The 13,634-nt window shown below is 35.2% G+C and overlaps 1 protein-coding gene across 1 annotated transcript in view; it reads right to left on the bottom strand.

Annotated features, from left to right (window-relative positions):
- The window catches only part of LOC125678438 (RNA-binding protein 42-like), a 47,442-nt gene that overhangs the window by 31,224 nt on the left and 2,584 nt on the right, over window positions 1–13,634 (bottom strand). Inside the window, exons 2-7 of the mRNA XM_048916898.2 lie at window positions 12,441–12,595; window positions 10,079–10,179; window positions 8,122–8,253; window positions 7,495–7,752; window positions 6,219–6,371; window positions 2,028–2,239 (exon numbers count right to left, since the gene is read on the bottom strand). Of these exons, the coding sequence (XP_048772855.1) occupies window positions 2,028–2,239; window positions 6,219–6,371; window positions 7,495–7,752; window positions 8,122–8,253; window positions 10,079–10,179; window positions 12,441–12,508 (924 nt within the window). The 5' untranslated portion in view covers window positions 12,509–12,595. The remainder of the gene's footprint in view (window positions 1–2,027; window positions 2,240–6,218; window positions 6,372–7,494; window positions 7,753–8,121; window positions 8,254–10,078; window positions 10,180–12,440; window positions 12,596–13,634) is intronic.

Below are 13,634 nucleotides of genomic sequence, written 5' to 3'. Positions count from 1 at the left end.
CTTGTGTCATTCTTGTTTAGTTGAAACCATCTGCAGGTCAGTTTACAAAGGGGTTTGCTGATGTCACCGAGATGCTATCATGGCAGCCTCCATGCGCTTGTAGAATTAACACTGACCATATAACTGAACCAAGTTTTATAGCATTAGAAGACATTATAAGATAAGATAGTGTATACAACACACTTTAGTTTATTTATTTCACTAGAAATATGTTGTACCTGACCTTTCCCTTTAAGTAAAATTATCCAAGCCTGTCCCATGCAATAGACAACCAGGACTTTCAAAACCATCTTAAACAATTTTACCACTTATTTCCAACTACAGTAAAACATGCTTATAACAAACATGCTTATAACAAATTAATGCTTATTGTGAAGTCATATTTATTTCCTTATGAGAAGAAAATAATGAACATTTTATTGGATATAAAAAAGTTTGGTTTTTTGCTGGCCCAGGAGATTTGCTATAATTGTGTTTTACTGTAATGTGATTTCTACTTTCGATTTCGGTTGAACAGCTCTTCTGAGAGTTATCATTCATAACACTTTTGGTTTTAGAAAGAGTAAGAGATTGTTGTTTACATACAACAATGCATGCTGAATACCCAAACTGTAAATATAATTAATGCAATCAATGCACAAGTCCTTGTGGAGTTAATAAACAAAACCCATATTGTTGTTCATGTTACAAATTCAATTATCAGTAAAATTGTAAAACAATAGCATAGTATTCAAAGGTGTGAATTTCTCAAGGTTTGTGGGGTTGATAAACACAGGTGCTTGGGTCTTATTATATTTATTATATAGTGGGCCAATGTATGCATATGTAAACAAGTAACATATATACATATGTGCTAGGGCTGTGCGGTGCACCGAAAATTTCGGTGCACCGTGATTCATACCATTCGATTCGATGCACCGATTACAAATTCCGGATTTTGGTTCGGTTCAGTTTAGATTTTACTTACACTAAAACAACAAATATGGCGTCCGAATGATGTTGAAAACATGAGGTTTTTTATGCAACAGAGATTTAAATCACTACTGTGTTGAGAGATAGCATTTTCACCACTCAGATACCAACAGAATATGGTCCGTAAGGTCATTGCAATTTATCTTTACATGACATATAACATTTCTGTCAGTGGTGGAGTGATTTCAACATCGTAGGTAATGACACAGATTTGACAGTTAATATGAGAGAGAAGTAAACCAATAAAGGAGAGATTTTCAAAGACCCAATTGATAGAATTGTTGAATTTTTGCATATCAATGAAAACAATATCATATACATTTTAGATTCACTATAGATTTGTTTAATAATCCATATCTGATGCAGCACATTAATATAACAAATTTTGATAGACTGTCAGTGTTTTCTTTTTTCTATCAAAGTTATAAAATGCCATTATGAATAGATATGCTGTTTACAAATGACAACTTATAGTTATATAACTTGAATAAAATAAAATCAAATATGCTACTCATTAAAATTGTTAATTTTTGTGGTGTCATTAGAGAAATTGGACCTAACATGGACCAAATTGAAAATAACCGAACCGTGCTGTTCTGAATCGAAACCGAACCGAATCGAGCTAACCCTGAATCGTCCCAGCCCTAATATGTGCCCACTAATCATATGATAAGACCCAAGCACCTGTATAGATACCCTGTGAAAATTTAATGCCTGGTATACCATTATGTTCAATAGAGCAAAAAAATAGACAAACTGTGACATAAATCAAGTAGATACTGTGCTTGGGACTGGAAAAATAAACTTACTCTGGGTGTATGACACATCCGTGTTTGAGATACCAAAAGTTACCTTATTAATTCAAAATCTCCATTTCTGTGCACAATGGATATTGCGGTTATCTAATTAATGATGTCTTTCAAATTGAATAACACATTTCCAGCAATCCTGTCATGTGACGTTTTTCCCTTTCTTCACTGGTCTCTTAATACAGGTTTGACTGTACTTAATCGTCACATCTATCAACTCCTTGATGTATCTGATTGTAAACTTACGTGTATCTGTTCATGTGTCATGACCTCTGGCGGTGGGATGAAACTCCCTGATGGTGCTATGTCCACGGGCGGTCCCACTTTACTTTGGTCACCTGTTACCATATTGTTTCCACCGCCTCCTTCCTCAGAGTTATCTTTCTTTCTCTTCTTCTTTTTCTCAGGTTTGTTGATAATCGGGGCAGAAGAGTAGACAACTCTGGGTTTCTCTATCACTAAATTATAACAATAAAAATATATTTAACAGAGTGAAATTCAAAGCTACCAGTATTCTCGGCTGAGATTCAGCTGGCTGAATATTTTTGACTGATGCCTTCACCGAACTTAGAAGTAGTCCTTCATAATTCATGTCTGGAAATTTACTTTCAGCTTCGGTCGGTTCTAGCAATTAATGTGCACTTAGGCAACACTGCTGTTCACTTCAAATAAGTGATTTGACTGTTAAACTAACTCTCTATCACTATTAATTTTACAGTGCTTACCGTCTTGGTATGAAAATCCCGAATTGAAAATAGTCACTAAATTTTCCATTCAAATAATAACTTCCATGGCACAATAATTTATCTCCTGAAATTGAAGAGTTCCTATAATCTGTTTTATCTAGTAACTGATACATTGTATCTCCTAATACTTACATGTATATCGCTAATTTAAACAAGAGGTCCATGGGCCATATCGCTCACCTGAGACACCCTGGCCCATATTTGAAGACTTTCCATGTATATATTTGCATGTAAAACCTAAGTCCCTATTGTGGCCCCAACCTACCCCTGTAGGCCATGATTTTTATAAACTTGAATCTGCACTATGTCAGAAAGCTTTCATGTAAATGGCAACTTCTTTGGCCCAATGGTTCTTGAGAAGAGGATCTTTAAAGATTTTCCCTATATATTTGTATGTAAAACTTTCATCCCCTATTGTGACCCCAACCTAATCCCGGGGGCCATACTTTGAACAAACTGCACTATGTCAGGAAGCTTTCATGTAAATCTCAGCTCTTCTAGCTCATTGGTTCTTGAGAAGATTTTCAAAGATTTTTCCTACATATTTGTATGTAAAACTTTGATCCCCTATTGTGGCCCCAACCTAACCCTGAGGAACATGATTTGAACAAACTTAAATCTGCACTATGTCAGAAAGCTTTCATGTAAATATCAGCTTTTCTGGCTTAGTGGTTCTTGAGAAGAAGATTTTTAAAGATTTTCCACAATATATTTGTATGCAAAACTTTGACACACACACCCCTTGCGGCCCCATCCTACCCCCAGGGGTCATTTCATGTAAATATCAGCTTTTCAGGCTCAGTGGTTCTTGAGAAGAAGATTTTTCCTACATATTTGTATGTAAAACTTTCATCCCCTATTGTGGCCCCATCCGACCCCGGAGGCCATGATTTTAACAAGCTTGAATCTGCACTATGTCAAGAAGCTTTCATAAAAATCTCAGCTTTTCTGGCTCAGTGGTTCTTGAGGAGAAGAGTTTTAAAGATTTTTCCTATATATTTGTATGTAAAACTGATCCCCTATTGTGGCCCCATCCAACCCCCGGGGCCATGATTTTAACAAACTTGAATCTGCACTATGTCAGGAAGCTTTCATGTAAATTTCAGTTCTTTAGGCCCAGTGGTTCTTGAGAAGAAGATTTTTAAATTACCCCACCCCATTTTTGCATTTTTATGATTATCTCCCCTTTGAAAGGGACACGGCCCTTCATTTGAACAAACTTGAAAGCCCTTACCCCCAAGGATGCTTTTGGCCAAGTTTGGTTGAAATTGGCCCAGTGGTTCTGGAGAAGAAGTCGAAAATGTAAAAAGTTTACATACAGACGGACAAACATACAGACGGACAGATGACGGACAACAGGCGATCAGAAAAGCTCACTTGAGCTTTCAGCTCAGGTGAGCTAAAAACAAACCATAGGAACTCTTCAATTCAAGGAGATAAAATATTGCATCATGGAAGCCATCATTTGAACGAAAAATTCAGTGAAAGTTTATTTTAGGGAATTTATATACTTATACATTAAGTAATGCAGTTAATAGTGATACAAATTTGGTTTAATAGTCAACTAACTTATTTGAAGCGAACAGCAGTGTCACCTAAGTGCACATTAATGGCTAGAACCGACTGAAGCTGAAAGTAAATTTCCAGACATGAATTATGAAGGACTGCTTCGAGATTCGGTGAAGGTGTTAGTCCAAATATGCAGCCGAGCCAAGAAGTAGAAAACACCTAAATATCAACAAAACACAACAACACGGAGAAGTGGAAAACACCTAAATATTAACAAAACACAACACACGGAGAAGTGGAAAACACCTAAATATCAAAATATCAACAAAACACAACAACACGGAGAAGTGGAAAACACCTAAATGTTAACAAAACACAACACACGGAGAAGTGGAAAACACGTAAATATCAATAAAACACAACACGGAGAAGTGGAAAACACCATACTTAATATCAACAAAACACAACAACACAGAGACGTGGAAAACACCTAAATATCAACAAAACACAACAACACGGAGAAGTGGAAAACACCTAAATGTCAACAAAACACAACACTGAGAAGTGGAAAACACCTAACTATCAACAAAACACAACAACAAGGAGAAGTGGAAAACACCTAAATATCAACAAAACACAACAACACGGAGAAGTGGAAAACACCTAAATATTAACAAAACACAACACACGGAGAAGTGGAAAACACCTAAATATCAAAATATCAACAAAACACAACAACACGGAGAAGTGGAAAACACCATACTAAATATCAACAAAACACAACACACGGAGAAGTGGAAAACACCTAAATATCAATAAAACACAACACGGAGAAGTGGAAAACACCTAAATATTAACAAAACACAACACACGGAGAAGTGGAAAACACCTAAATATTAACAAAACACAACAACACGGAGAAGTGGAAAACACCTAAATGTCAACAAAACACAACAACACGGAGAAGTGGAAAACACCTAAATGTCAACAAAACACAACAACACGGAGAAGTGGAAAACACCTAAATGTCAACAAAACACAACAACACGGAGAAGTGGAAAACACCTAAATATTAACAAAACACAACAACACGGAGAAGTGGAAAACACCTAAATGTCAACAAAACACAACAACATGGAGAAGTGGAAAACACCTAAATGTCAACAAAACACAACAACACGGAGAAGTGGAAAACACCTAAATGTCAACAAAACACAACACTGAGAAGTGGAAAACACCTAAATGTCAACAAAACACAACAACACGGAGAAGTGGAAAACACCTAAATGTCAACAAAACACAACAACACGGAGAAGTGGAAAACACCTAAATGTCAACAAAACACAACAACACGGAGAAGTGGAAAACACCTAAATGTCAACAAAACACAACAACACGGAGAAGTGGAAAACACCTAAATATTAACAAAACACAACACACGGAGAAGTGGAAAACACCTAACTATCAAAATATCAACAAAACACAACAACACGGAGAAGTGGAAAACACCATACTAAATATCAACAAAACACAACACACGGAGAAGTGGAAAACACCTAAATGTCAACAAAACACAACAACACGGAGAAGTGGAAAACACCTAAATATTAACAAAACACAACAACACGGAGAAGTGGAAAACACCTAAATGTCAACAAAACACAACAACATGGAGAAGTGGAAAACACCTAAATGTCAACAAAACACAACAACACGGAGAAGTGGAAAACACCTAAATGTCAACAAAACACAACACTGAGAAGTGGAAAACACCTAAATGTCAACAAAACACAACAACACGGAGAAGTGGAAAACACCTAAATGTCAACAAAACACAACAACACGGAGAAGTGGAAAACACCTAAATGTCAACAAAACACAACAACATGGAGAAGTGGAAAACACCTAAAAATCAACAAAACACAATAACACAGAGAAGTGGAAAACACCATACTAAATATCAATAAAACTGTAAATTTGGAATATCAATTAAATTTGATGTCTATGAAAATTGATGAAACCAGAAGATAAAGGATTTTTCTGTTTTCCCATTACATGTTTAGTGTCCAATTGTATGTACACAATCATTTCTGAATATCAAGCCAATGCACTTTCAACCATTTGATACAAGTTAAGAAGTACACACATCATACAATAATGTCCATGTATCAGTATATAATACCTGGATCTTTCTTCTGTTCCATGGGAGGACCTCCATGATAGGGAGGATTGGGTCCCATTGGCATCGGACCCTGGGGTCCTGGCCCCCCATAAGGTGGCCTCATTGGAGGTCCCCGGTGGAGCATGGGCTGTGAATGAGGCGGACCCTGGTATCCTGTGTCACAAAGAATTGATACACTGTACAAATGTATTGTTGTATTCATACTGAAGGACAGAGGATCATGTCTGTTAAATGTATTGTTGTATTCATACTGAAGGACAGAGGATCATGTCTGTTAAATGTATTGTTGTATTCATACTGAAGGACAGAGGATCATGTCTGTTAAATGCATAGAAAATACATCTGTAAATATCTATGTTGCTATCTTTTTAAAAATAGAAAAATATCTGAAAATACAAATTCTGTTCTGTTGTTTAAGAAATGGGTTTCATTTAAATTGATATCCAAACATACAAAGACATTGTAGAAATAGAGCCCTACAGATGAAATTTAATAATAAACATATCAAACAAAAACCAGTGTCAGTCACCTCATGATGAAATATTGGTTCCTAGGTTTGGTTTATAATTAACAGATAAAAGTGAATTACAAAGAATTGTATAAGTGTCAGAAAATAACCCGAAATGCTATTCAACAAGAAATGTAAAAGAGTTATGGTATATAATCATTTCCATTCTAAAAATTCCATTCTAGGTATAGGGAAACAAGGAATTCAATCAGGTATGCTACTGCAGATTCCCTTCAACATCAATTTGTGAGAATGTAAAATTGCAAGTGTTGAATGATTTAATTCTGTATATATTAGTTTTAAACAAATGAAAGCAAGACAATTGATTCAGATTTGCATAAATAAAAAAATTACAGCATAGTGTAAGCTTAGATTAAGCTGGTTAAACAAATTTGTCCATGTAACTGTTAATTTATGCCACATAAGTTTACAAATATAATAGGACAGAAAAAATCCATACTGTTTAAATTAAAGGTAGCAAAAAAAACAACAAAAACATAAAATGTAACATATCAATTCTCCACATATCTTAATTCAATTAACTCATTCAATAAATTTAAAGGCCTTTCCTTTTCTTACAATGCATTGGAATTTCAACAAATAAAATGAAGATTAGATTGGAAAAATTTACACCTAATAAAACAATATCGTAAGATACTCACAAACACTGTTCTGTATTCTCTCTTACAGCAGAACTCCCCATCATTTCATAATGCACAAAGCAGCTAAAGTATTAGAATTATGCATACTTCAGAAACAGGAAGTTACCTCCAGAGTAAGGGTCATGTCCGCTTTGTCCCCCCATGAAGTGATGTGGGGGTCGAGGGAGCCCTTGTCCTGGGGGTCCAGCATGAGGAGGTGGGGGTGGGGGCATCCTGTGCCTGATTTGGTGAGGAACAAATGGGAGATTGGGCCGCATCGATGGTGGTGGGGGTGGGGGCGGGGCTAAATTTGGCACCCCTGAGGATGAGGATCTGGAGGACGATGACATCAATGATGGAGGAGGAGGGGGTGGTGCTGCTAACACTGAAATCATTTTCAAGACATTCATTATTGTTACTATCAAAAAATGAACATCGATACTTTCTGTACAGAAATAAAATTGAACTTTTATTTTACAGTGATTACAGTACAGTAAAACACACTTTTAGTGAAGTGCTAGGGATTCACAAATTTAATTCATTATAAACATAATTCATAATAACAAATACTTACATAACATGTTTTAAAACTACAGGGAATGAAAATCACTTTGTTGTAAGTGTGAATTCATCATAAACATGTTCACTGTAACCATGTTTTACTGTATTTACAATACATATCTCTTAATTCAGGTCCGTTAATATAAAAACTTTTAAAACTTCTAAGTTGTCAGAATATATGTATTACACTTACCTGATAAGGGTATGTTTGGATCTGAGTACTGGGGGCCCTCGGAGTTTGATGGCTTTGGCCCTGAATGAGGCCCTGGACCTGGACCTGGGCCATCAGGACGGGCCATTTTGAGTGGTGGCTGATCATCTCCTCCTAATATCATAGAAAAAGAGGGCCATTGTCAAGAACACTAACTTGGTCCACCTTGTTCATACAGAAATCTCAATGGAACATTGATAGTGCCTCAAAAAGGAACCCTAGGCTAGTCCATCTATTGGTTCACCAAATATACTACATGTGCCGGGGTTCTTGCATATTATTTCCACAAATTGTGATTATCATAATGCAGTGAACAGATTCCTAAAAAAATCATCAAATCTCTACTCTATTTGAAAATCAGATCTTTATTAATTGATCCATGCCTGATTTGATATGTCACAATATACATTTATTGCATGATAGTGAAGAAGATATGAAGATTTATTCACCCAAGAAAAATCATATGTTGCCCGAGGTGAATATGATTTTTCTTGGATGAATAAATCTTCATATCTCCCGAACATTCATGCAATAAATTGTTTATTTTACCAAAACAAAGCAAGACTACAAAAGTGCATTTGAAATTGGAGTCCGTTCTGCCTCATCTATACATTGTATGTAGCTGAGATCGCCCTAAACGGTAACACCGTGTTGTCAATGTATTACGGTAGAAGGTACAAACAACGAAATACGGTTGTATGATAACCAGTTTTTGTATTTCCATTCTCCTTGAATGCTGATTTACTTGCTTGTTTTTGTATCAACCAAAACCAGGCGATTTAACTGTGTATCAGAGACCAGAATATTTTATACCTTACGAACTATGAAAGTAGAATGACTCGGCCTTATTGTGACGTCACAATACACTTCGTCTACCTTGACATTAAATTTACGGAAAATCCACAAGGCTTCCCAGGGGGTAAATATGATAGGGAGATATGATGTTTGAGAGGGAGATATGAAGTTTTATCATCCCTGGCACGTGACTGTCTAGACCAATCAGATTACATGTTGCATAGAATTCTCATACTGAGGTATAATATTACACTTTGTGTAGCAACATATTAAATTATAACATATCTAATAAGGGGTGGGGGTGGGTCAAAGATCTGGCCTTGAAAGTTATAAATTTTTTACTGTACTCAAACTCAACCATGTTTGTTTTGAGTACAACTCTGAGCAAGCTCCAAGCATACTCGAAAAATCTTGAGCATGTACTCCACTAAATATCCTAATGTAAAATTTGTGAACCTCTATCAACATCCGTGGTCCTGCCCTTACCCTCAATATCCTAAAGTAAAACTTGTGAACCTCTATCAACATTTGTGGTCCTGTCCTTGCCCGAAGAACATGAATCTACATGACAGCAGAATATCGACATATCAATCTGACATATTGTCTCCTTGTGGTTCTTCAGAAGATTTTTTGAAATTTCCCCAAATATTTTTGACAAAGGACTTTTCTATATATTTTTGTATGTAAAATTTGAACTCCTGCTGTCACCCCATCCTGGCCTTAAGAATTGTGATTTAAACTAACTTGAATCTAAAGTTTCGATAAAAATCTTACCTTTTCTGGTTTAGTAATTTTTAAGAAGATTTTTTACACACCCTACCCTATTTCTTATCATCTCCCCTTGGAATATGGCATGATCATACATTTGAACACATTGAATACCCTCTGTCAAAGGTTTGGAGCAAGTTTGATTAAAATTGTTCAAATGGTTCTGAAGAAGTTGAAAATGTAATATGTAAATTAAAAATTACCACATACAAATTTTGATCAAAAAAGCTCTGACAGGTGTCAGAGCTAAAAACTTCAAAGATATTAGTAATTTAATAACAAAATTTACATATATATCATACATTTATATTAAACTGATATATAAAATTACATAGAAGAATAATTATGGGTCTCCGATCATGCTAATTTAATGTACCTCTTATCTGAGCTTTGACCTTATTAAACGTTCCAGCCCCAATGATCATACGCCTTCCTCCTGCATCAAAGTCCTTTGGAACCAGAATCTCCTGCTCAAAGCTAGAATACAAAAGGTTAAAATGTTTACAGGTAAGCTATGGTATTTTGTTAATATTAATTATAATATATAAGTCATCACACTTTTTAAGATGCAAGACATACATAAACAGAATCGTATATCAACGTCAGAAAATTGCAATTTTCTTGAATCAGTGTTATCAAAATTTCATAAAATCAGGTTATTCATAACAATTTCATGAAACTTTTTCTTTACAAGAATATGCAAAAATGTCTGCGTAAAATAAAGGAAATCTATCGCAAAATCGACTTGATAAAGAAATCAATAAAAACAGAGTTTTTGCCTGTGGATTCAATATTTTGAAACATAGCATTGATTTTTCATATATAACTTAAACCAATCTAATTAAAATCAGACTTCTTAGATCCGCGCAAAATACTCTGCGTAAGTAGATCTGACATAACCCGATTAGGGGTCATGTTCAAATGAACTTTATGTCAGCAAATCAGCGCGTCGGCTTTGAAATCGTCGGTGTTCACAATTCAAGGAAAACGGCTGCGATTGTTTGGTTTGAAAGAAAACACATTGCAGCTTGATGCGACGTCACAATGCACCGTTAACATTGACTGGCGTTATATTCCTCTCGTTAATTAAGTAAACTATTTTGAAAACTATTCAAATTGTACCCATCCCTATTCATACATAAATAGCAATTCACAATTAATTTGATTTGGGTGTATTTTATCTCATACGTTTTGTTGTTTGTATGGACGGAATAGATTAGGCATTATTGCGAAAGTTTAAAATTCCTTATATGAGAAAATATAATTTTATAGTGTGCAATAAACTTCAGGAAAGCGATTACTGCAACGTACTTGTTTATGAATTGCCGGGAACCGCCTGAATAGCCATCATTGTCTGTATGGCGCAATCTGGCTGGCTGATAGTTCTCATAAATATTCCAAGCAAAAGGTCGTGTGGACATGACCCCCAATGGGGTTATGTCAGATCCTATTATAGTGATTGTGAGCGTATCCTAGGATCTCATTTTAATTAGATTGAACTTACACTTTTGAAATTGTTTAATAGGTTTAACAAGACTTTTATAGGTCTTGACAATACTTTGGTGTCACGTTATATGATTGGCTCGCGTCACCTTTCTAAACAAGGTTACATACTGCAGATAAGTATTTTAGCTTGATTAATTTCAATTGATCATCGTCCTCAAATAATCAATTCCATAGACAAGCTTTTACCGAACCACATAACACGCAAAGTGATGTCACGACCTCCTTAAATGCTGTCCATTGACGTAAAAGCTTGGGTATGATGAAATAATTTAAATGGCAGAATACAACAAATAAAATGGATGACATGGGATTTAGATGAAAGTCTAAGACATAAATAGAACTACATTAGCCTGACGAGATATTTGCAGAAATTCCTTCGGTAAAGTTGGTTTATACCCCCTTTTTGTTCAAATGATTTGTTGCACACCTTTACATATATTAGTAGCGAGCGCAGCAAGCCAGCGCAGAGCGCTGGCTCGTACTGCGAGCTCTAATGACTAGAGTGCGGGAAATAATCCGAGCTAAATCTCAACCTCTAACAAGAATTTTTTTTTTATGCCAATCCCAGAAGTCCCTCGTACAAAATGGCGGATGGTTCGATTCGTAAAATAATAATAATAAAAATCTTTGAAGTATTACAAACCTTTCTTATTTGAAAGGAAAGGATGACAATCATATTCTTTCCCCTTTCTCTTTCTTTCTAAAATATTGTCTAAAAAAATGTAAACAGTAACGTCACAACTACCAGGCTACGTCACAACACGCTCGTTGCATTTCCCGCTAAACTGATTCCTACATTGGCGAGAAGAGCAAGACAGTAATCCTAAGTATTGACAGTGAACCAGATTAGTTTTCCTTGTTTTCAATATAATTTTTTTGAAAATGTATTCAGATATGCTGTGCTCGCCCCAACGGTCACACCGTAATCATATTATCTCACAAGTGGTCATCTCTAAAGCTTACAGAAGGTAGAAAGACTATTCAGAACGACTTATGAGGGTAATCAGTGGGGAAATAACATATATTGAATGAATTATTGGTTCTGTAAAAAACAATTTCATTCTAGAAGGCGGGGTATGTACATAAGATATCTACAAGCTATCCACACTTCATGTGCCAGTGGTTTTTTTTACTGCAGTGAATATTCGTTTTACAAACATTGACGTCGGAATTCATAGGAGCCTATGGTCATTGGCTAATGGCTGAATTTTAAATCAAATATATCAATTTACCGGTTCATTTCCGCCTCCATTTCCTTTAAACGCTTTTCTGTCAACAATGCCATCTCTGAATTTGCCATCTTTTTCGTTCCCTTGCGTTTTCTCAGTGTAAAACTAATTCTTCATTGGGCCATTGAAATACTCATTGATAGAAGCATTCATATAACCTAGAAAATAAAATTATAAATTTAAAATAATTGACAATACGCTGTTTATTTCCGGAAAGTGTAATATTGCCAGTCAAGGTTTACACAAAGGAGCTCTCTCTCTCTCTCTCTCTCTCTCTCTCTCTCTCTCTCCATTTACACACACTCCACATCGTGATCAAAACGACTTCAAAGGTGAATTTAAAGAGGATTCTTGTATTTTTCATTTTCCACAATAATCAGAAGAGACGACAATGTGGTATAGCTGATTTACTCTCCCCCCGAGATTTATGGACCGCCAAATTAACATAAACTCAAATAATTAGATATCATCAATTTATTTCATGCGCGCAACAATTGAATTAAAGTTCTCTTCAAATAATTAATGAATAATTTATATCTTCAATTCTGAATTATTGCGCGCATTAATTGAATTGATAATATCATTAATTCTTCAGCTGAATTGATGCGCGCTTTAATTGAATTAATGATCTCTTGAAATGAATTAATAATATCAACAATTGAATTGATACGCGCTACAATTCAATTGAAGAGAGCAATAACTGATATAATGCGCGCATTAAATCAATTGATGAGAGCAATAATTGATTTAATGCGCGCATTACATCAGTTATTGCTCTCTTCAATTGAATTGTAGCGCGTATCAATTCAACTGTTGGTATCATTAATTCATTTCAAGAGATCATTAATTCAATTAAAGCTCGCATTAATTCAGCTGAAGAATTAATGATATCATCAATTCAATTAATGCGCGCAATAATTCAGAATTGAAGATATCATTAATTATTTGAAGAGATCTTTAATTCAATTGTTGCGCGCATGAAATGAATTGATGATATCTTCAAATAATTGAAGATATCTTCAATTATTTGAGTTTATGTTAATTTGGCGCTCCTTAAATATTAGATTAGAATGACGTTTAAATAATCTTCGTTTTTCAAAGTTGGTTGGGGGAATAAGTTGTCGAGGCGAGAGAAGAAGAAAAAAATAAGAAGACCTAAACGATTTTCACATGCCAAAACTTTAACTTCCTATAGTA

Source organism: Ostrea edulis, chromosome 2, assembly GCF_947568905.1.
Source record: "Ostrea edulis chromosome 2, xbOstEdul1.1, whole genome shotgun sequence".
Classification (NCBI taxonomy): domain Eukaryota; kingdom Metazoa; phylum Mollusca; class Bivalvia; order Ostreida; family Ostreidae; genus Ostrea; species Ostrea edulis.
This window is presented reverse-complemented; position numbering and strand designations above follow the sequence as displayed.